The sequence below is a fragment of the Pristiophorus japonicus genome, chromosome 2 (assembly GCF_044704955.1).
Source record: "Pristiophorus japonicus isolate sPriJap1 chromosome 2, sPriJap1.hap1, whole genome shotgun sequence".
NCBI classification, from domain to species: Eukaryota; Metazoa; Chordata; class Chondrichthyes; family Pristiophoridae; genus Pristiophorus; species Pristiophorus japonicus.
In genome coordinates, this window is record NC_091978.1 from 240,495,688 (window position 1) to 240,520,356 (window position 24,669).

The following is a 24,669-nucleotide window of genomic DNA, read 5'->3' on the forward strand; positions in this document are numbered from 1 at the left end:
AAGACCTGGACGACATTCAGACTTGGGCAAGATAAATGGCAAGTAACATTCACACCACACAAGTGCGAGGCAATGACCATCTCCAACAAATGAAAATCTAACCACCTCCCCCGATATTCAACGGCATTACAATTGCTGAATCCCCCACTATCAATATCCTGAGGGGTCACCCTTGACCAGAAACTTCACTGGACCAGCCACATAAATACTGTGGCAAGAAGAGCGGGTCAGAGGCTGGGTATTTTACGGCAAGTGTCTCACCTCTTGACTCCCCAAAGGCTTTGCACCATTTACAAAGCACAAGTCAGGAGTGTGATGGAATACTCTCCACTTGCCTGGATGAGTGCAGCTCCAACAACACTCAAGAAGCTCGACATGATCAAAGCAGCCCACTTGATTGGCACCTCATTCACCATCTTAAACATTCACTCCCTCCACCACCGACACGTGCACCATGACTGTTGCAGTGTGTACCATCTATAAGATGCACTGCTGCAACTTGCCAAGGCTTCTTCAGCAGCATCACCCAAACACACGTGGAAAGACAAGGGCAGCAGGCGCATTGGAAGGAACACAATCACCTGCGAGTTCTCCTCCAAGTTACACACCATCCTGACTTGGAAATATATCACTGTTGCTTCATCGTCTATGGGTCAAAATCTTAGAACTCCCTCCCTAACTGCACTGTGGGAGTATTTTCACCATAAGGACCGCAGCAGTTCAAGGCGACGGCTCACCACCACCTTCTCAAGGGCAATTAAGTATGGGTAATAAATGTTGGCCTTGCCAGCGACGCCCACATCCCAGAACAAATCAAAAAAATATATAGCAACGTATCACCTTGTAGGAGCAAAAATGGGTAAAGTCATTTTGCACTTTAATTTGGGGAATTTCCTTTTCATCTCCACATACTTTTATTTTATTTTCAAGTTACTGTTTTTTTTTCCCGAGAGAATCCTCAGGCACAAACCATAGCATTATGAAGAAAACAATTATTTATTAACATATTCGAAAATTTTCATTAGCATTTGAACAATATGCACAAAGTAGAATTGCTTTAACAATACAATACCTCCAAAATGCATATCCTTTAGAAATTAAGGGGGTGAATTTTAACACCCAAAAATGGGGGAGTTGGGGTCTGGTCAGATGTTAAAATGTTAAAAATCTCAAACTGATCTCAACAACCACCCTTACCCCCGGGATTGAATCCCCACCCAGGGATTGGGGACCATACCCCCACCCCCTGGGATCGGACCTACCCGCTCCTGTGGCCGGCTCCAGAGTCCTCCCCATCCGACTGGAAGCCAAACCTGTCAATCAGGCTAACTTCCGGGCCGGGAACCTGTCAAGGTCAGAAGACGCACACTGTGAAGTTAAAACTCCACAGCATGCGGGAAGACTCGGACTTCTGGATTTCCCATCCGAAATGCCGTCCCCCCACCTGCATAACCCGCCCCCGTTAATAGCCAGGCCTAAATGTGTGTCCTAGACTAACCCCATAATGAAAGTCATATACTCGATCTTGGCTCAAGCTTGTCGGGAAGATTGGTAACAAGCAGTCAAGAAGCTACTAGGTGGAAAAGCAAAATACTGTGAATGCTGGAATCTGGAATAAAAACAGAAAATGCTGGAAATCTCAGCAGGTTAGGCAGCATCTGTGGAGAGGAAGCAGAGTTAACGTTTCAGGTCAATGACCCTCCGTCAGAACTGGAGAGTGTTCGAAAAGAACACATTCTTAACAAGCACTGAAAGGGGGAGGGGAAGAAAGAGCAAAAGGGAAGGTCTGCGATAGGTTGGAAGACAAAAGATTGGAGAGACAAATGGGGGATGATGGCCCAAATTCAAAGATGCTAGGTGGGGTGGTGCTGCCAGGAATTGAAAGGCAAGGGAAGAGCAGTCGCGGTGGAGCTGTGTCTCTTCTGAAAATTCTAGCTTTTTAAAAGCCCTTTTTAACCTGAGACCACAACTGAGACAGTGGCTTGTCAAGAATTGGTTCCAACAAATACCACCCACGATTGATTGACACACTTGTTTTTTCTGTGGGTTTTTTTTCCGTAGCCAATCTTTCCAATTCTTTGTCAAATCACAAACGCTAGAGGTCACCTTAAGCAGGTGTTCAAAATTATCACCAGCCAGCCTGGACTCGTTTTTGTTGCTATGGTGATCTACCCGTTGCTGTGTGGTCTTTTATAATGTATTCACAACGTATCCAAGTTAAGTCTGCAGGTGTTCAAACGACCTTTTATGAGTCCTGTTTGTTTAGACATGCTGGAGCCGATTTAGTGTCAGGCTTTCGTCACTACCAACCTCCTCAGGACTTCTCAAAGTATTTCATAGCCAATTAATTATTTTGAAGTGCATACACTGTTTGTTATTTAGGCAAATTGTGTAAAGGAAGGTTTCACGGACAGCAAACAAAGTGAAATAACCAGTTAATTTTTGGAGGTGGAATGGCTAATCTGTTTTTGATGTTTGCAGGACAAATAATTACTTGCACCCTTACTTGCTAACCAAAACACCGGGGAACTCCCTGCTCTTCTTTGAATAATGCCATCAAATCCTTTTTTACTTACCTGAACAGGTAAAAAGGGCTTGGTTTAACATCTTATCTAAAATATGGCATAACTGACAATGCAACACCATCAACTAAAGTGTGAGCCTAGATTATATGCTGAAATTCTAGAGTGGAGCTTGAACCAACAATGTTCTGAATCAAAGGTGAGAGTGATACTAATTGAGCCAGGTTGACAGTGACTCAACATTTCTTAATAGCATTAGATGTTCCTTGTGCTATGTTCATGCATAATTTAGAAATTACTTGCACCTTAATGCTCACATTCATCCCAATCCAAAACTGTGTTTTAGTATTATGTATTCATGTGTATAAAAAGAGAAGGAAGAAACTTTGGGGGAAGAAGAAAAACAAAACAAAAAACAAACCCTCGGCAAAAATGATGTACTGGATTTGTGTTGTGCTCCTCAGTTGTAGGGTTTCCTCATCTCAATTTGTGTAAATTGAGATAAGGAAAACATACTCAGTACACTACATGCTGGAGCTTTGATCTTACAACATGCTTTGTTGTAAAAAAAAGAACATTTTTGGTTAAGGGGATCGAACATTTCCAATATCTTACAGTTCTGGGACTTGAGAGCAGCAATGTTTCAGAAGTAGCAGAAAAGCTGATTTTGCAATTCAACCTGCCAAATTTATCAAATATAAATTTCTTGAAACAGCCGACATTTGCATTAAAATAAATAAGCAGAGACCTGCAATCCACCAGGACCATCATTTTCAACATTGGGCACCGGATGACAAGGTACTGCATGGCGAGCGACAATAGAGGATCAGCTGCTCCAATTATTGGAACTTGGATGATGCAAGTAATAATTAAAAATGTACATTTAACATTTATGGTGTACACTGTAACCTGTAAATTATAGATACCCTAGGGACTGGCATCAGCTGTCCTTATTTTCAAAATGGTAATTGTATGCAGTTAAACTTTTCCCGACAGCCTTGAAGAACCGAGATTTTGATCAGCACCTAATCAGCTGCAACAATGCCAAGATTCTCCTTCCACACACCAGCGTTTAGCTCTGTTCACATAAAAATTTTCAGTCTAAATTCCTGTTTCGTTTCAAACCACTCTCACTTGGAGCAGAGTGTAACTTCTGTAATGAGCAGTGTTTTTCAGTTCCACTTACCAGCATTCGGGCAGTCACAGGACAAAAAAGGGAGGAAATATGATGACTGGTTGTGCCGGTATATTGAAGCTTCCAAGGGCAAGTCTTAGAACGGATTGAGAAAGATTTGGGAGGGAAACACAACAGGTCACATTATGTGTAGTCGCGAACCTGCAGTTTTTGGGTTGAGTAGTGGTTCTGCAGGAAGACTGACTGATAGCTGGAACTCACAGGCCTGTCAGTCAATCTGTAGAGAAGCAAAGAGACCCAGGACAGCCATCCTCCTTCACTTCCAAAGCCAAAGCTTCTCAAGGAAGCGGCTCAACCATCAAGCCCAGGGAAAGAAGACGAAGGCAGGGTCAGGGGGAGAAGAGCTGCCAGCAGCCGCTGAAAGAATGCATGGACCGCGGCGTTGAGGCAGGAAAGGACTGCCCCTCTCGCTATTCGCAAGCGCTTTCCTTGATTCAGGAGGTTGGTGATGTCAGTGCAGGCAGATAAGCACGAGGCGGCAGTGGCTTATGAAAGAAACGGCTTGTGTCGAATGGGGAATTCTTTTACGCAGCATCCATAGCGGCAGAGATACCACTCCATCCATGGGATAGAACCATGCAAGCATTTATTCCCAGAGATAGAGTGGTTTCCCTGCCGCTATGTATACTGGATAGAGAGCTCCCCATTCCACAAAAGCCGTTTTTTTCTTAAAACCCGCTGCATCCTCGTGCGGCACTGACTTCACGAAAGTGACATTCCCAAGAGAATTTGGGGGCAGAAAGGAAGCAAATTGCGAGGGAAAGCGCCAGTGAGCCCGACAGTGAAAATTCCAGACACAGCAGCTTTGCAGCAGGCTGCGTTCCGTGCTTTAAGCTATAAAAAGGGTACGATGGCTCTGCTCATTCCGTGAAATTGCATTTTGAAAACAAACTCACAGCATTTAACGAACTCCATTAATAATTCAGTATGATAATATTTAGAAGAACACTTTTAGTGATGCACAGATTTCCAATTATACAGTTAAAAAAAAATCATTTTCGTCACAAATACATACTTTTTGAATGAGCTCTGCTCCACCCACACAATCTGCTCCGTGCGTTTGAGCAGCAACAACTTCTTCTGGATTCTGCAAAGAGAACGATATTTGTCACTGAGGGAATTTTTATGTATGTTAATTGGAGGATACTATACTGTCTTTGAAGTTATTCCATAAGTGAAAGAAATCTCATACTTCACAAGTGACAAAATCAATAGCAAATTAACATGACAATTAAAGTTGTACATTTTTCACAGGATGGTTGGTCAAATCGCATCTTTTTTGGCAGTCAGAAAAAACAAATTTCTCAAGTTATGCACAGGCATAACAAAATAAATCAGAGCTGCTGTGTTTAATTTTCCACTGTGGGTGTGGCAGCCTCCCTCTCTTCATCAATCAGAAAATATAGTCAGTCCAGATTTCTACAGCCCGAGCCCCCTCTCATAAAGGTCCACTTTCATCCTCCCTATCCTTTGCAATGTTAGGCAGTCTATCAACTGACCCCAATTTATAATTAATCTATGGGAAATAGTAGAAGAATTTGCTTCATCCTCAATTATGAGGCGCTACTGAAGCTAGCAGGAAAAATAAATGCATATATATTTCTTACTCACCTCTGTGAATACCACCACTCTGTTGATGGTTGTCGTAAAACCATAAGGCAGGTGTACAATGCTGACGAATGGATCCACTTTTTTCTGTGATACAAGAAAAAGCACAAGTCACAAACCGTGCAATTTTCATTTGTATCCAAGTTACTTAACGAGGTTGGTGGTGGGATGCTGTTGCTTTTTTGGCTTCAGCATACCCCACCAGTCAAAGTTTCTAATATCACACCTATGTTGTAAGCAGGTGCCAAATACAAGCACAGTGCATCCCAACCGAGAAGAACAACAAAAGAAAACAAGTCCCCACAGCCCATTCTCAGCCCTACTTGCAGCTGACTCATGAGCAGCTTTGACAGAGCCATGGGAGCAGCTATTCTTTCTACGCTCTTGACTGGGGAATGATGCGATGTACAATAATGGAGAAAAAAAAATTCTCTCTTCAGTTTTCTAAGTTTTTTTTAAAAAGTCCAAAAACCTGTTAACTTCAAACTCGAACCAAATTACTTTTGATTTGCCAGCATAAAAAACAACTACCATCTATAGTCAATTGACAGCCTCCTGTATTTGTAAACAAAGAGATGGCGCATGCACAAAATGGCAAATGTTGGGGGGGGGGGGGGGCGGGAGAGGTGGGGAATCTATTTTACTGTGTTATTTTTTTAATTCAGCATCTTTTGACATGTGGCTCACGATCATCTGTTGGATAGCAGAGTCAGTAAATGGGGAAACAGACCCAACACCAACAGATTTCATCCATTCAGTGTAACAGGGCTGCAAATTTGGATCGACATGGGAACTGAACTAGAGACATGGGCCTGGTTTTTAGCTTGGAGGCGAGTTCTGTGTGGGGCTGTTGTGAGGTCGGGAAATCCAGAAGAACAGGTTCCCCGAATGTCGAGCGGAATTTAACTGTAAGGCCCTTTTAATTTAGGTTAATCTAAGGAAGGATGTTCTTGCTATTGAGGGAGTACAGCGAAGGTTCACCAGATTGATTCCTGGGATGGCAGGATTGACATATGAGGAGAGACTGGATCAACTGGGCTTGTATCCACTGGAGTTTAGAAGAATGAGAGGGGATCTCATTGAAACATATAAAATTCTGACAGGATTGGACAGGTTAGAGGCAGGAAGAATGTTCCCATTGCTGGGGAGTTCCAGAACCAGGGGTCACAGTCTAAGAATAAGGGGTAAGCCACTTAGGACCGAGATGAGGAGAAACTTCTTCACTCAGAGAGTGGTTAACCTGTGGAATTCTCTACTGCAGAAAGTTGTTGAGGCCAGTTCGTTAGATATATTCAAAAGGGAGTTAGATATGGCCCTTATGGCCAAAGGGATCAAGGGGTATGGAGAAAAAGCAGGAAAGGGGTACTGAGGTTGAATGATCAGCCATGATCTTATTGAATGGCGGTGCAGGCTCGAAGGGCCTTCCCAGATGTCTTCGGCCTCTCTTCATCCGTGGGCCAAGATGGCCAAGAGCCCTTCTTCGAGCTTGACGCCACCTAGCAATAGCATGAGCATGATACGCGGCGAACTAGTAATGCTCCCATTAAATTTTCTCATTCACTTTGTAAGGGCATTGTAATGGAAGGTAAAACTGCCGTTTGCAAGTTGGAGCTTCATGCAGCGGGATGTGCGCATCCTTTGCAGTCAATGTGACCTGTGATGTAGGATCCTCATCCCTCCATTTAAAAATGCTGCCAATACTGCCTGTTGCACCCTGGGAATGCCTGATTTTTTAGATGTTTACGGGGGCGGGCAATAAATGAGGCGTTAGGGCTGAATTTTGTATCCGGGGCGCAAGCGGAGCGTTGCACAACGATGGATGTCATGATCTCAGTGAAACTAGAGGGCAGGGTGTTAAGTTTGTGTGCCGCCGCAAACCATGAGCTGAATTTACCCACCGGGTGCTAAAACCTGAACTCCTAGCTTAACGCCTAAAAACAGCATTTACCGCCCTGCCAGGGCACAATAGAGCTGAAAATCCAGCCCATATAGTTCCAATTGAACAAATCCTTTGGTTCTGTCTTCACGAAGGAAGACACAAATAACCTTATGAATGTACTCGGGGACAGTGGGTCTAGTGAGAAGGAGGATCTGAAGGATATACTTATTAGGCGGGAAATTGTGTTCGGGAAATTGATGGGATTGAAGGCCGATAAATCCCCGGGGCCTGATAGTCTGCATCCCAGAGTACTTAAGGAAGTGGCCCTAGAAATAGTTGATGCATTGGTGATCATTTTCCAACAGTCTATCGACTCTGGATCAGTTCCTATGGACTGGAGGGTAGTTAATGTAACACCACTTTTTAAAAAAGGAGAGAGAAAACGGTTAGCCTGACATCAGTAGTGGGGAAAATGTTGGAATCGATCATTAAGGATGAAATAGCAGCGCATTTGGAAAGCAGTGACAGGATCGGTCCAAGGCAGCATGGATTTATGAAAATGAAATCATGCTTGACGAATCATCTGGAATTTTTTGAGGATGTAACTAGCAGAGTGGACAAGGGAGAACCAATGGATGTGGTGTATTTGGACTTTCAAAAGGCTTTTGACAAGGTCCCGCACAAGAGATTGGTGTGCAAAATCAAAGTGCATGGTATTGGGGGTAATGTACTGACGTGGATAGAGAACTGGTTGGCAGACAGGAAGCAGAGAGTCGGGATAAACGAGTCCTTTTCAGAATGGCAGGCAGTGACTAGTGAAGTGCCGCAGAGTTCAGTGCTGGGACCCCAACTCTTTACAATATACATTAACGATTTAGGTGAAGGAATTGAGTGTAATATCTCCAAGTTTGCAGATGACACTAAACTGGGTGGCGGTGTCAGCTGTGAGGAAGACGCTAAGAGACTGCAGGGTGACTTGGACAGGTTAGGTGAGTGGGTAAATGCATGGTAGATGCAGTATAATGTGGATAAATGTGAGGTTATCCATTTTAGGGGCAAAAACACGAAGGCAGAATATTATCTGAATGGCGGCAGATTAGGAAAAGGGGAGGTGCAACGAGACCTAGGTGTCATGGTTCATCAGTCATTGAAAGTTGGCATGCAGGTACAGCAGGCGGTGAAGAAGGCAAATGTTATGTTGGCCTTCATAGCTCTGGGATTTGAGTATAGGAGCAGGGAGGTCTTACTGCAGTTGTACAGGGCCTTAGTGAGGCCTCACCTGGAATATTGTGTTCAGTTTTGGTCTCCTAATCTGAGGAAGGACGTTCTTGCTATTGAGGGAGTGCAGCGAAGGTTCACCAGACTGATTCCAGGGATGGCTGGACTGTCATTTGAGGAGAGACTTGATCAATTGGGCCTTTATTCACTGGAGTTTAGAAGGATGAGAGGGGATCTCATAGAAACGTATAAGATTCTGACGGGACTGGACAGGTTAGATGCAGGAAGAATGTTCCCGATGTTGGGGAAGTCCAAAACCAGGGGACATAGTCTCAGGATAAGGGGTAGGCCATTTAGGACTGAGAGGAGTCGAAACCTCTTCACACAGAGAGTTGTTAACCTGTGGAATTCCCTACCGCAGAGAGCTGGTGATGCCAATTCATTGGATATATTCAAGAGGGAGTTAGATATGGCCCTTACGGCTAAAGGAATGAAGGGGTATGGAGAGAAAGTACGAAAGGGGTACTGAGGGAATGATCAGCCATGATCTTATTGAATGGCGGTGCAGGCTCGAAGGGCCGAATGGCCCACTCCTGCACCTATTTTCTATGTTTCTATGTTTCAACTCTTTTAGTCTATCTTGATAATCAAGATGCTTTAGACTCTGCAGCACGCTTTCCAGAGCCTCAATATCACCCACCATGTGAGGAGACCAAGTGGCCAAATTGGGGAGGACACTTTGAATTAATGCCCAGCAGGAGTCAGAGGGAAGAGCTGGAAAATTGGGCTCTTAAACTCTGACACCGCCTCCCAGCGTTTTGGGCACTGTTTGAGGCAGTGTAGAGGGAGGCGTGCAAGGGAGCGGGGCAGTGTCCATCACTGTCGCACTGACAATATCAGCGTGCAATGATGACATCAGCACGACGTCACTCCCCTTTACTTAAAGGGGAGGGACGCTGCGAGGCCAAAGTGAAGCCCACTGGGCGCCCTACCCCCCCAGCCACTGGCAGCTCCCTGCCTTGTGGGAATTTCCCCCACCGGGTGGCAAGGGGTCGCCACCAGACGGTAAGGGCCCGGCGTGCCGGGCGGGAACACGGGGCGCGATGGAAACCTGTTCCCGGCCCAGGGGCAATTCCAGATGGGGCGGCCCCGCCGCCTGCTCCCGGGCGGAAAGGCTTTACCGCCCCATTAGAGCCTTAAAGGGGGCAATTCGCCCCCCACTTCCCCAAAACTGGACACAGTATTCCAAGTGCGGCCTGACTAAGGTCTTGTACAAGGACAAAACAGTACGCCTCATCTTATACCCAATTGCCCTATGGATACTCCCAAACATCCTATTTGCTCTAGCTATCGCTGCACGTCATTGCTCATGTACATTTAAGGATGTATGCACCAGAATGCCCAAATTCCTTTCTATCTCCACCATCTTTAATGCCTTTCCCTGGAGGGTGTATGAATGTTGAGCATTTACCCTGCCCACATGCATAACACTGCACTTATCTAAGTTATACATCATTTTCCAGTCTTGAGCCCAATCTTACAACACATTAAGATCTACCTGAAGCAGACGGGCATCTTCTACAGTTCTAACACTCGCACAGATCTTGGTAAAAATTTGCAAATTGTGTCCCCAACCCCAAAATCCAGATCATTAATAAAAATAGTAAAAAGCAACGGTCCCAACACTGATCCCTGCAGGACATCACCAAATCCAAACAGATCCAAATCCATCTATAACTACTCTTTGCCTGCATCCTGCCAACCAGTTCTGAATCCAACTCGATATATTTCCACTAATACCAGAGGCTCCGATCTTATAGAGAAGCCTCTTATGCGATATCTTGTCAAAAGCTTTTTGGAAATCGAAGTAAACAATGTTTACTGGGTTTAACTCAAACACCAATTTTGCAACTTTTTCAAAAAATACAATTAAGATTTGTGAGACATGACCTCTTTTTTATGAAGCTATGTTGGGTATCCCCAATATGTCCCTCCCTATCCAAGTATTCATATATTGCATCCCTTATGATTCCTTCAAGCATCTTACCTGTTACTGATGTTAAACTGATGGGCCTATAGTTACCCGGGTTTATCTTGTCACCTTTTTTTAAAATGGGGACTACATTAGCCTCCTTCCAATCTGTAGGAACAATTCCATAGTGCAGTGAGCTATTAAAAATACAGGCCAGGGGCTCGCACAGCACATATCCCATCTCCCGGAGGACTATCGGGTGGATATCATCCGGCCCGGCTGCTCTATCTATTTTCAGATGCTTAATTTTTTCTAAAACAATGTTACTAACAAAACTAGTATTATTAAATTCTAATATCCAAGCATGATCTTCAAGGGTGAAGACTGATGCAAAGTACTAATTTAATATTTCCGCTATGCTTAGGTGAGTCCTTTGTAACCGGTCCTTAAACCCCTTCAGCGGCCCAATAAAGTCTTTGATAGTTCTCTGACTCTTCACATAACTAAAAAAGCTCTTCCCATTACTGCCACAGTTCTCTACAATCCTTTTTTTCCATTAAACCTTTTTGCTGATCTAATAGCAACCAAGATTTTTTTGGCTTTTTAACATCTGACCCACCCATTTTTTAGAGTTAAGATTCAGCCCACTGATTCTCAGAAAATGTACCATCGGCTACATAAACAGCAAGAGCTTTTCAGATTATTTGTTTCTAATAGAATGGTCTGGGAAATAGAAGGAACTGATTCTTCAACAGGTACTTGTTCTGAGTACAATCACTCCAGCGAAACATACATAATGGCAGTAGGCTTAATCTACACTTGGTGCACCCAAAAATACTGAGAAGAAACATTTGAAGAAACTTAATTAATTCCTTATCGAAAAACTATTTTAAAAACAAGTGATTTGGACTATTTCTTTAATGCTCTAAAGCTTTCTATAACACCAAGCTTGTAGTCAAGAATGTAAAGCACAGGCTTGCAAACTTCACCTTCTTTTCCAGCTTCATGTCAAGCCGCAGATCAATGTAAACAGGCTGCTTGGGGTAAGTAAAGTCTAACTGCTGAAACTTCTTCAGCAAGTCAATTGCTGTCTCAATGTCATGCACTGTCTTTGGGTAATACTGGATCCGGTAGACATCATCGATTGGTTCCCAAGCTGTCAGACCATATGGTTTATGTCTGTTTAAGTCTGTCTTTCTCTCACTTTTAGGTTTCACGTTTTCTTTCTGTTCTTTTTTGGAAGCTCTATCATTTTAAAAAAAAGTGGAAAATTATCCAACAGTTTTGCATTGCAAATACAGAACACTGTACAGGGATCAGTTTGTGTTTTTAATTAAATTCCACAAGTTAAGCTGTCTTCACAACTCATGAGTGATCCAATCAGGAATTATACAGTAAAAGGAAATCTCACAAAAGTTACTGAGGGTTTCTCATGCAGTGTGCTGTTTATCCAAAGGAATGACTCATCAAACCAACTGACAACAAAGGATTTTACTTTTGATCAAAAGATCCAGTCAGACAACTAGATTTTTTCAAACTATTAGATATGTAAATTAAAATGTACAACTAGATTAAAACCATTGAGTTGTAAATAAATGAAGCAGTTAAAATAATTATTTGGAATTTAAATGAATTTCTGTATTTTTTAAAGTTTGAGTGGAGAAGATATGCAGAGGTGAAGCTCTAATATCATAGAATATTAAAAATGATACACATGGGCAAGGTAGAATATGGGAGACAGCCACTGACAGTGAAACATGCAGATGATTTTACACATTTCAAGTTACAGCTAATCAATTTCTGCATCATAATGGTATGCTAAGGACTAGGGGACATAGCCTAAAAATTAAGAGTCAGGCCTTTCAGGAGTGAAATTAGGAAACACTTCTACATGCAAAGGGTGGTAGATGTTTGGAACTCTCTTCCACAAATGGCAATTGATGCTAGGTCAATTGTTAATTTTAAATCTGAGATTGATCGATTTCTGTTAACAAAAGGTTTTAAAAGATATGGGGCAAAAGCGGGTATATGGAGTTCGGTTACAGATCAGCCACAATCTCACTGAACAGGCTTGAGGGGCTAAATGGCCTACCCCTGTTCCTATGCAAGCAGTATAACTTCAGCTGAATCTGTGTCAATTTAGCATTTTGTGTCAGATATGAGATCATTAGAAGAGGTAGTTAATCCTGCTTTTACTTTACATTGTTCGGTGTTATTTGTGATGCTAACTTTTTGAACTTAAATTATAGTGCTTAAAAAATATAATCTGTGGACTGCTTTAAGTTTATAATGTTAGAAAAGAATTTCCAGTCCTACTGGCTCTTTTCTAACATCAGTAATTTCATTGGCCCTCGATACCAGTGAGCAGAGCTCTGTGCTGGTCACCTTTAAAAAGAAAAAAAATTACTTGCATTTATATAGCACTTTTCAAGACCAGCGGATGTCCCACAGCACTTTACAGCCAATAAGGTACTTTTTTAAGTGTAGTCAATGTTATAATGTATCAAATGCGGTAGCCAATTTTCACACAGCAAGCTCCCACAAACAGCACTGTGATAATGACCTGATAATGTGTTTTAGTGATGTTGATTGAGGGATAAATATTGGCCAGGACACAGAGGACAACTCCACTGCTTGTCTTTGAAATAGTGCCATGGGATCTTTTAACAGTATAGGCAGTCCCTCGTGACGAGGATAATGCGCTTCACACCAAAAAAACATGGGCTCACAGTGTTACAATGAGTTACATCTTAAAGGGTGAAAGATGCCTGTGCGTGGATTTTTTTTAAACATGTGCTTACCGTTGCACACCAGCCACCACACAGACTTGACAGAGCTAGGTCTTGGTCCAGTGGCGAGGATTGACGAAGATGAACCAAGCTCTGTTGTGCCTCCCTGAGCCCCGACCATGCTGCTGTTAAATGCTGCGCCGCTCCTGGGCCACGGCCCCACCGCTGTTAAATGCTGCACCGCGACTGAGCCACGACCCCCCCCCCGATGTCACATGCTGCGTCGCTCCTGGAGTAGGAAGATAGTACGACCCCCCCCACCGATGTCACATGCTGCGTCGCTCCTGGAGTAGGAAGATAGTGCAGGGGTCCCCTGGGGTCATCTCCCTCCAAAACAGATATACCGCTTTGGATACTGTTGGGGGAGATGGCTCATCAGGGGAAGGCAGCAGCAGCCAAGTTCATGGCACCATGGGTGGCTCTGCTGCACAGGAGGGCAGGAAAATGAGTGGGAGAGCTATAGTGGTAGGGGATTCTATTGTAAGAGGAATAGATAGGTGTTTCTGCGGCCGCAATCAAGATTCCAGGATGGTATGTTGCCTCCCTGGTGCAAGGGTCAAGGATGTCTCTGAGCGGCTGTAGGGCATTCTGGAGGGGGAGGGTGAACAGCCAGCTGTCGTGGTGCATATAGGTACCAATGATATCGGTAAAAAAACAGGATGAGGTCCTACAAGCTGAATTTAGGGAGCTAGGAGTTAAATTAAAAAGTAGGACCTCAAAAAGGTAGTAATCTCAGGATTGCAACCAGTGCCACGTGCTAGTCAGAGTAGAAACAGCAGGATAGCGAAGAGGAATACATGGCTTGAGGAATGGTGCAAGAGGGACACTGGAACCAGTTCTGGGGGAGGTGGAACCAGTTCAAACCGAACAGGCTGCACCTGGGCAGGACTGGAACCAATGTCCTAGGGGGAGTGTTTGCTAGTGCTGTTGGGGAGGGTTTAAACTAATATGGCAGAGGGATGGGAATCTATGCAGGGAGACAGAGGGAAGTAAAATGGGGGCAGAAGCAAAAGGTAGAAAGGAGATAAAGAAAAGTGGAGGGCATTATCTGAATGGTGACAGATTCGTAAAAGGGGAGGTGCAACGAGACCTGGATGTCATGGTACATCAGTCAGTGAAAGTTGGCATGCAGGTACAGCAGACGGAGAAGGCGGCAAATGGCATGCTGGCCTTCAGAGCGAGAGGATTTGAGTATAGGAGCAGGGAGGTCTTACTGCAGTTGTACAGGGCCTTGGTGAGGCCACACCTTGAATATTTGTACAGTTTTGGTCTCCTAATCTGAGGAAGGACATTCTTGCTATTGAGGGAGTGCAGCGAAGGTTCACCAGACTGATTCCCGGAATGGCAGGATTGACATATGAAGACTGGATCGACTCGGCTTATATTCACTGGAATTTAGAAGAATGAGAGAGGATCTCATAGAAACATATAAAATTCTGACAGATTTGGACAGGTTAGATGCAGGAAGAGTGTTCCCGATTTTGGGGAAGTCCAGAACCAGGGATCACAATCTAAGGGGTAAGCCATTTAGAACTGAGATGAGAAGAAACTTCTTCACTCAGAGAATTGTGAACCTGTGGAATTCTCTACCACAGAAACTTGTTGAGGCCAGTTCATTCGATATATTGGAAAGGGAGTTAGATGTGGCCCTTACGGCTAAAGGGATCAAGGGGTATGGAGAGAAAGCAGGAATGGGGTACTGAAGTTGCATGATCAGCCATGATCATATTGAATAGTGGTGCAGGCTCGAAGGGCCGAATGACCTACTCCTGCACCTATTTTCTACGTTTCTACGGACCACAACCCCGCTGATATTAAATGCTGCGCCACCCCTCGCTGGGCTCGAACGCCTGAGAGAGCAGACGGGGCCTCCGTTTAACGTCTCATCCAAGAGACCAGATGACTCAGTACTGTCCACGAACGCAGCTTTCAAAATTGTATTTGATTCAAATTGCAATATCTAATTAGGAGCATCTCATGACTTCATGTGGTACTAACATACAATGACAGGCTTGCTAAATGCTCAACATCTCCACTGACTGCAAAGTAGAGACCTGGAACAAGTTGCATTTGGAATCATGGTAATCACTCCATATTACATTCCACTGGCTATTTGTAACTTTTTTAATAAAAGTAATTTTTTGAACCATATGAATTTCTACTTTCTAGTAAGGTTTTTATGCTCATCAAGGCGAGTGATATCAGTGCTCGGAAATGGAGCATTCTTCCACTTTTAGCACACGACGAATATCACCAATCAAACACAGTGCAGCAAATGATAGTGCACTGTGCCCCAACCACCTCAAAAGACAATCCTGTTCCTATAACCATCCTGTGATTTCTGAGATTACCAAGTTGTACTTGCGATTGAGCTGTGGGCTAAAGTTTATAAGGAACTTCTTTGATCTCACAAAGGCCTTTGACACTGTTAACTGTGTGGGACTATGGAGCGTCCACCTCCGTTTCGGTTGCTCCCAAAAGTTTGTCGCCATCCTCCGCCTGCTCCACGACGACATGCAAGCCGCGATCCTGACCAACGGATCCACCACAGACCCAATCCACGTCCTGACGGGGTCAAGCAGGGCTGCGTCATCGCATCAACCTTCTTCTCGATCTTCCGCGCTGCAATACTCCATCTCATGCTCAACAAGCTCCCCGCTGGAGAGGAAGTAAACTGTAGAACCAGTGGGAACCTGTTCAACCTTCGTCGCCTCCAAGCTAGATCCAAGACCGTCCCATCCTCTGTCGTCGAACTACAGTACGCGGATGACGCTTGTGCCTGCGCAAATTCAGAGGCTGAACTCCAAGCCATCATCAACATCTTCACCGTGGCGTACGAAAGCATGGGCCTTACACTAAACATCCGTAAGACAAAGGTTCTCCACCAACCTGACCCCGCCACACAGCACTGCCCCCGGTCCTCAGCACGGCCTTGGACAGCGTGGACCACTTTCCATACCTCGGGAGCCTACTATCAGTTAGGGCTGACATCGGCAATGAGGTGCAACACTGCCTCCAGTGCGCTAGCGCAGTCTTCGGTCTCCTGAGGAAGAGAGTGTTCGAATATCAGGCCCTTAAATCTGTCACCAAGTTTATGGTCTACAGGGCTGTAGTGATACCCGCCCTCCTGTACGGTTCAGAGACATGGACCATGTACAGTAGACACCTAAAATCGCTGGTGAAATACCACCAACGATGTCTCCACAAGATCCTGCAAATCCCGTGGGAGGATAGACGCACCAACGTCAGTGTTCTCGGTCAGGCCAACATCCCCAGCATCGAAGCACTGACCACACACGACCAGCTCCGTTGGGCAGGCCACATTATCCGCATACCCGACACAAGACTCCCAAAGCAAGCGCTCTACTCGGAACTTCTACATGGCAGGCGATCCCCAGGTGGGCAGAGGAAACATTTCAAGGATACCCTCAAAGCCTCCTTAATAAAGTGCAACATCCCCACCAACACCTCGGAATCCCTGGCCAAAGACAGCCCTAAGTGGAGGAAGAGCATCCGGGAGGGCGCTGAGCACCCTCATCGCCAAGAGCATGCCGAAAATAAGCGCAGGCGGCGTAAGGAGCGTGCAGCAAACCAGACTCCCCACCCACCCACCCTTTCCTTCAATGACTGTCTGCCCCACCTGTGACAGAGACAATGGCCCTGAAATTGCGGTTTCTTCTTCCCGCGGGCATTCGACCGGATTCAAGAAAAAAGCACACCACCTGAAGCTGCTGCACCCGCATGAGATCCCGGTCCTGAGGCCTCCCCTGACTGCGCATCGCAGCGCATGCATGTCAGGACGTGCGCAGGCCTCGAGCTGGAGTCACATGGCTCTGGGCAGATAATCAGGTATAGTATATTCTCATTCATAATAATGGGAACTCTGTAAGAGTTCCCATTATTATGAATGAGAAACAGCCCCCAAAACACACATAACTAATAGTAAAAGATAGAAAAAATGCACAACATATTTTTATTAATTTAAATTTAAATTATTTATGGATTTAAAAAAAATATATATTTTTCCAACTTTAGAAAAAGTTTTTTTAATTCTGGTTTAAAATAAACTTACTGTAGTGGGGAGGGTTTTTAACAATAAAATGTGTTTTTAAAATGTTATTTTACAATGTTTTTGTGCGTTTAAAAACTCTTACGCCTGTAAAAGTAGGCTATGAACCTGCTTTTATCAGGCATAAGCGTTTTGAAGACATTTTCTGGGCAAGATATGGATAAATACCGCAATCTTGCCCATGCAAAAGTCCTCGCTCCCGTGATGCAGAGGATCTAGCTTGACAGATCGGAAAAGCCGGTTTTCGCAGGCATATTGTGCGCTGAAAAACGGCTTTTCCGATGCCTTCCCGGATCCGTAGAAACTCCGTATGGACCCGAAGGCCAGAATTTCAGGGCCTGTAATTCGCGTATTGGACTGTACAGTCACTTTTAGAGTGGAAGCAAGTCTTCCTCGATTTTGAGGGAGCCTATGATATATAATAAGGAACTGGGTTGAGACTGCCTTGACTCACTGCACAATAGGATTGTTACCGACAGGAAAGATACAAGAGACTTTCAGCAAATCTGTCTGAGGACCATCAGTGTGCTAAGCTAGTGCCACTTATTAATGATTAATGAAGCTCTCATGTAGAGTAGTAATTCAATGTATACATCTAAAACCATTCAGTACATGTTCATCCCACACAAAATAAAATATTTCAACAAATCTGAAAAATCATACTTCAGAGCAGCAAATTGCCTGACCGGAAGGTGTTTCTTCAATAAGGCGGATATGCCAGTATTGCTCTGACCCCCCGTTAATATGTGTGTATTACATCCAGTAAACACTGAAACAAAGAGAAAATATAAAAATCATCCATAATATTACCGCAGTTAGATACTCATACATTAAAACTTTTCTAAGTGCTAAATTGAACAAAAAAATAGCAGGAACATTTTAAATGACTTCACGAATATTTGAAGAAATAAAGTCTTGAAAGTAAAATCATCTCTATTTTGCAGTAAACAAAATAATTTTTCTCAACAAATATACCAATTGCTGTCCAGCGTATTCAGACTTGCTAAGTGTCACAGTGTAAAAGTATGCTGCTTGAGAAACGCCACACATTTGGAAGCAAGTCACTCGTGGGAAAAAAAGTGTCTATGTGTACAAAAAAAATGGCTAGCTTTTGTGCTTGCAGTGTCTGCAGGAACAAAGAATCCTGAATTACTCAAGTCTCTCAGCAACCTATCTATCCCTTAACCTTCATTACAGACCCATCTCCTTCAAATCTACTGTCATCACCCCTCTAAAAAAGCCAATCCTTGACCCCTCTATCCTTGCAAACTACTGCCCCGTTGCCAATCTCCCTTTACTTGTCACCTCCCAAATCCATACCCATCTTTCCCAGAACTCCATGTTTGAATCCCTCCAATCAGGATTCCATCCCTGTACTTAAATGGCTCTTATCAAAGTCACAAATGGCATCCTACTTGACTGTGATAAAGGTAAACTATCCCTCCTCACCTTCTCGACCCGTTTGTACACACGGTTAACTGCATCATCCTCCTCTAATGCCTCTCCACCATCTTCCAGCTGGGTGGGACTGCACTCGCCTGGTTCCATTCTTATCTATCTAATCATAGCCAGAGAATCACCTACAATGGCTTCTCTTCCTGGTCCGTTATCTCTGGCGTCCCCCAAGGATCGATCCTTGGCCCCTCCTATTTCTCATCTACATGCTACCCCTTGACGACATCATCCGAAAACACAGCGTCAGTTTCCAAATGTCAGCTGACGACACCCAGCTCTACCTCACCACCATCTCCCTCAACCCCTCCACTGTATCTACTTGTCCGACATCTAGTACTGGATGAGCTGAAATTTCCTCCAACTAAATATTGGGAAGACCGAAGCCATTGTCTTTCGACCCCACCACAAACTCGGATCCCCAGCCACCAACTCCATCCCTCTCCCTGGCAACTGTCTGAGACTGAACCAGACTGTTAGCAACTTTGGTGTCATATTTGACCCAGAAATTAGCTTCTGACTACATATGCACACCATCACTAAGACCACCTATTTCTACCTCCGGAACACCGCCCGGCTCTGCCCCTGCCTCAGCTTATCTGCTGCTGAAACCTTCGTCCATGACTTTGTCACCTCTAGACTTGACTATTCCAACACACTCCTAGCTGGCCTCAAATGTTCTACCCTCAGTAGAGGTCATCCAAAACTCGACTGCCCATGTTCAATTTACACCAAGTCCCGTTCGTCTATCACCCCTGTGCTCGCTGACCTACACTACTCCCGGCTAAGCAATGCCTCGATTTTAAAATTCTCATTCTTGTTTTCAAATCCCTCCATAGTCTCGCCCCTCCCTATCTCTAATCTTCTCGAGCCCTACAAATCTACACTCCTCGAATTGTGGCCTTTTGAGCATCCCTGATTTTAATCGCTCAATCATTGGTGGTCGTACCTTCATTCCAAGGCCCTAAAGCTCTGGAACTTCCTCCTTAAACCTCTCTACCACTCTTTCCTCCTTTAAGACGCTCCTTAAATCCTACCTTTTTGATCAAGCTTTTGTTTATCTGCCCTTAGATCTCCGTATGTGGCTCAGTGTCAAATTCTGTTTTAGAACGCTCCTGTGAAGTGCCTTGGGACGTTTCACAATGTGAAAGGTGCTATATAAATACAAGTTGTTGTTGTAGATATCAAAAAAAGCAGTGTTCCCAACACCGACCCCTGGGGGACACCACTGCACACTTCCCTCCAGTCTCAAAAGCAACCATTTACCACTACTCTGCTTTCTGTCCCTTAATAAATGTTGTATACATGCTGGCACTGCCCCTTTAATTCCATGGGCTTCAATTTTGCTACAGGTCTATTATGTGGTATTTTGTATCAAACGCCTTTTGAAAGTCCATACTGACCAACATCAACGTCACTACCCTCATCCACCCTCTCTGTTATTTAATCAAAAAACTCAAACAAATTCGTCAAACATGATTTACCCTTAACAAATCCATGCTGGCTTTAATTTATTAACCCATATTTTTCCAAATGCCAATTCATTTTGCCCCGAATTAATGCCTCTGCTTTGTTTTAACAGGCTATAACCATACAGCCTACCATCACAGAATACTGGCAAGATTTCTGCTGTTTGTTGAGTCAGGACAACCCTACTTACTAGGACACTGGCTTGCATGGTCATCTGGAGCCAAGTGGGATGAAACTCAGCACCCCCGTAACAGAGATACCCTTCCATGTTTCATTAGTAAGCCATGTTGGTTGGTCATCATTAACTTTGCTCTGTAGATCTGCCGGGCTAGCTAGCAAATGACAGATAGAAAAAGTCTGTCACAAAAGGTTGACCTGGTTCCAAACTTCAATTATCAAGCACATCATCTTGGAGCCACCTTGAGCCCAAACAGACACCACTTACCTCTCCCACCTCAATGAAGATAGTCTAGAATAGACCAATGGATAAGTAAGTACTCCAGTTCTCACTAGACAGAGAACAGCTTTTCATAGGTGACACAGTGAACAGCACAACTCACTATGTGTGACTGCAATGCCACCATTTCTTTGACCACAATGTGGATACAGACCAGACCATGCTCTAGCAAATAGTGATTCCACTAGCTGGAGCTGTGGAGATTCAGCAGCATCTCATTGCCTCTAGGCAACTCAATCTTGGTAAGGATCAAACCTTGGATATAGAAGCCAGTGTTCTCATACTCTGCTTCCTGGTAATGTCTTCTTTTGAACATCCTGAGGTCGTGAAAAGCGCTATATAAATGCAAGTCTTTCCTTAAGGATTTTACAAAGCCTGACTCCAGTGTCAGCTTTCAGATTCCCTCTCTCGCCCAAGAGCAGAATCCACAGCCTAACAAGGCAAGACCTTCTGAGTTTAATTCTCACAGGATTCACGAACGTGAACAATCCTGGAATGTTAAACTTTCTTTCACGGTCTCCAAGTCACTAATCCAGATGCCTCAACTGGAACCTATATCTGTCCTGGGAACTTGAGAATTACTCAATGGTATTACACCAAGCTTCCACGTGTCAGCATAATCTGAAATCTTGAAACTCAGCACTTCAAACTGATTAAATACTGTTTTTGCTTGATTGTATTGTTCTGTTCTCTGTATGACTATCAGCTGAAATGTGATTTAAAACTGAAAATTCAAACGTTAACTATTAGGAAGGTAGCTAATGCTCAGTTCTGCAAATCTCTTATTCAAAATGTATCATTTCCAGTAAAACTAGACGAGTCTGGTAATCTGGCCAGCAATTGGAAACACTTTTGAGAGAATTTGGGACAATTATGAGATTGCAACGTGTGTTATTAATAAAGAGATTCATAAAAATGCATGACCGCCTCAGTTTGAGACAGAAGACAATACTGATATGGAGTCTGTTCTGAGCAACTCAGTCTTTCAACACCAAATTGTTGATGAAACCAATGAACACAATATATTCAAAAGCAACACCAAAATCGTAATGAAACAACTGTATGTAGGATCTCTTCTGAACATTAATGAGATCAATGAGATCTATAAAAAAATCAGAGAGAGATTTGTTATTAGGATACAGAACAATGGTTGGAAACAGTTTTAAACAAACCAAAACTGACATTAAAGGTTATGTCAACATATGTAAAACTAGTGAATTGCTCGCAAAGCAACTGAAAGAAGTAGCCAGGAAGAATTGCCACATTTCTTTAGAATAGAAAGGAGAAAATGACTTCAGATTGGAAGCCCAGAAATTTTGTAAAGCTCTTGAAATAGATTGTAAATACTGTGTCAAGACAAGTCTCAGAATACAGTCAACAGGAAAAGAGAACTGAATGGCAGAAATGCAACAGCAAGTGGATATCAGATCCTACAGTGCAAGAGCTGCAGATGGGAGGTGTTTAGGATCAACACACATTTATGGAAAAGAGGATAATTTGTGGAGAGACCCGGGAGCCTGGATACACGCACTGCAATCCAGTTGAAACTACCCAGCCAATCCACAATAGACCAAGCACAGCCACAAAAGACAATGGCAAATATCCAACAAAATAGTGAACCGGCACCACGGAAACCTCAGATGGAAAAGACTCCCATCAACACTGTGAATAACAATCTTACTACCTGAATAAGATGCTGAGAGCTTCTTTCCCCTGGCTGGAGAGTTTAGAACGCGGGGGCCATGATCTCAGGATAAGGGGCCCACCTTTTAAGAGTGAGATGAGGAGGAATTTCTTCATTCAGAGGGTTGTGAATCTTTAGAATTCTCTGCACCGAAGGGCTTTGGATGCTGAGTCATTGAGTATATTCAAGGCTGAGATAGATTTTTGTACTCAAGAATTAAGGGATTTGGGGATAGGACAGGAAAGTGGAGTTGAGGTCAAAGATCAGATTGATCTTACTGAATGGCGAGCAAGCTCGAGGGGCCATATGGCCTACTCCTACTTCTGCTCCTAATTCTTATGTTCTAAGGGTACTGGAGTGTTGCAAAAACCATGTAACAGTGTCTTTATATGGACTGTTAGTCTTTCATTCTTGTAAACAAGGCTGAATTTCCTTTCTGGAGAGAACTTAATTAATATTGGTGTAACTCTGGATTTTTAAATTCTCATCCTTGTTTTCAAATCTCTCCATGGGCTTGCCCCTTCCTATATCCGTAATCCCCTCCAGCTCGACAACCCCCGCCCGCAATATCGGCGCTCCTCTAATTCTGCCCACTTCAGCATCCCTGATTTTAATGGTTCTACCATTGGTGACCGTGCCTTCAGCTGCATGGGCCCTAAGCTCTGGAATTCTTTCCCTAAACGTCACCTCCTCCTTTAAGACGCTCCTTAAAACCTATCCCTTTGACCAAGCTTTTGTTTGCCCCAATACAGCGTGCCCTCTAATTTATTTACGTGTGCGGTCCCTTTAAATTTGCTGTGCGGTATTTCTTCCAGCTTGTGAGCAGCCTTAGGGGAAACGTTGCCCTTATATATCCTTACGTGCCTTGGTGTCAAATTTTGTTTGATAACGCTCCTGTGAAGCACCTTGGGATGATTTACTACGATAAGGCGCAGTATAAATAAAAGTGGTTGCTCCTATCCAGGAGTCACAGGCAGGAAATTCCCCGACTGGAAGCGCCGCCAGGGCGAACACTGAAAGGTAATGGTCCAAACTCTGTTAGTTATCCACTGACAAACCCCAGGGTTAAGTCCTGATGCTGAGGAGGCCCCGCCCCCCCCGGGTGGATGGAGGCCCCGCCCCCCGGGTGGATGAAGGCCCCGCCCCGGGTGGATGGAGATCACGGGCCCACTGTGCGCTGCGGCAGTGATGTAACGCCACCCTGTCTCAAGCGATTTATGTAAATATTAGAATTGTTCAACACACGTCATAAAGACCTAAAAGCGAAGCAGAATGAGTTTAAATTACGTCATTAACTGACCTCTGCACAACCTGCCCGCCGCCATGCTGGTTATCCACAAGTGTTCCGTTTGCTGTATGTGTCCCCCAGTGCACTGCAGCCCCCGAACATCAGTTCCCATCTCCTTCAGATCAAACCAGTACATTTGAAGAAGGGGAGTGATTTCCAGTGGACACTGAATATTTCATGCTGCCCGTCAGCTCTATTATCCCAAATGATACCCGACTATTTATTAGAGTTTATCAGTGAAATGAAAAATATGGAGGAGTTACTTTCAGTGTGGTCGGAGAATATAAATGTTGAATTAATTAAAGAATGTACAAATGATGAAGGAAAGCAATGTTTTCAATTTAAAAATAATTCCAGATGACACATCTGCTCATCATCACAGATCCACAGAAAGCAACATTTTCCACTGATATAGCGACTTTTACATAGAAAATGTACAAAGCCAAATCACAAAGGGGAAACAGACAGTGGGGAGCAGTTAGTTAGGAGAGATGACAATGTTCAGAAAGATAGGTTTTAAGGAGGCTTTTGAAGGTAAGGAGAGAAGTAGTACGCTGTAGAGTAAAGGGAGCAAGTTTGAAAGAGTAGAGTAGAGCTAAAGATTCCGCCACCAATAGTGAAGGGGATACACAGAACACGAGAGTCCGAATGTCAAACAGTGTCAGCTGGGACATAGGCTTTTTTTGTTTGACCTTTAGGAGTGACTCCAAGTTGCCCCAGTGTCACCAACAGAAACATAAAATCAATATGGCAAGTGCCCTTGTAAGGCACCATTAATAAATAAAAAATCCAATTAAAAAATCTGCTTGATAAGCATCAGAAAAAAAGACCACCAATTAAATTGCAATATTGTCATTGGCGTCTGCAATACATTTAATACCCTGCAGTTCCCACCAGTCATCGAAGACCTCAAGTATGCTCCCTCTCCAAGGATAGCTGGGACATATTGGCCTGGAGTGTCATTGTAATCCATGTATAAGCTGACCTAAGTTGTACACTGTGAGAACACTGACCACTAGGTGGTGAACTTGTGGGAGACACTCCTAACCTGGACTTTCAGGTATAA

General features: G+C 43.9%; 1 protein-coding gene across 3 annotated transcripts in view; it reads right to left on the reverse strand.

Annotated features, from left to right (window-relative positions):
- mrpl1 (mitochondrial ribosomal protein L1) overlaps positions 1 to 24,669 on the reverse strand; it is a 77,189-nt gene that overhangs the window by 46,808 nt on the left and 5,712 nt on the right. Inside the window, exons 1-5 of one of the 3 annotated variants that reach the window (XM_070871099.1) lie at positions 23,616 to 23,671; positions 17,916 to 18,021; positions 11,384 to 11,639; positions 5,329 to 5,412; positions 4,733 to 4,804 (exon numbers count right to left, since the gene is read on the reverse strand). In XM_070871099.1, the coding sequence (XP_070727200.1) occupies positions 4,733 to 4,804; positions 5,329 to 5,412; positions 11,384 to 11,639; positions 17,916 to 18,021; positions 23,616 to 23,640 (543 nt within the window). In that variant the 5' untranslated portion in view covers positions 23,641 to 23,671. Of the gene's footprint in view, positions 1 to 4,732; positions 4,805 to 5,328; positions 5,413 to 11,383; positions 11,640 to 17,915; positions 18,022 to 20,364; positions 20,546 to 23,615; positions 23,672 to 24,669 lie in introns of those variants that run through there. The other 2 variants (XM_070871100.1, XM_070871105.1) reach the window with 2 other exon arrangements.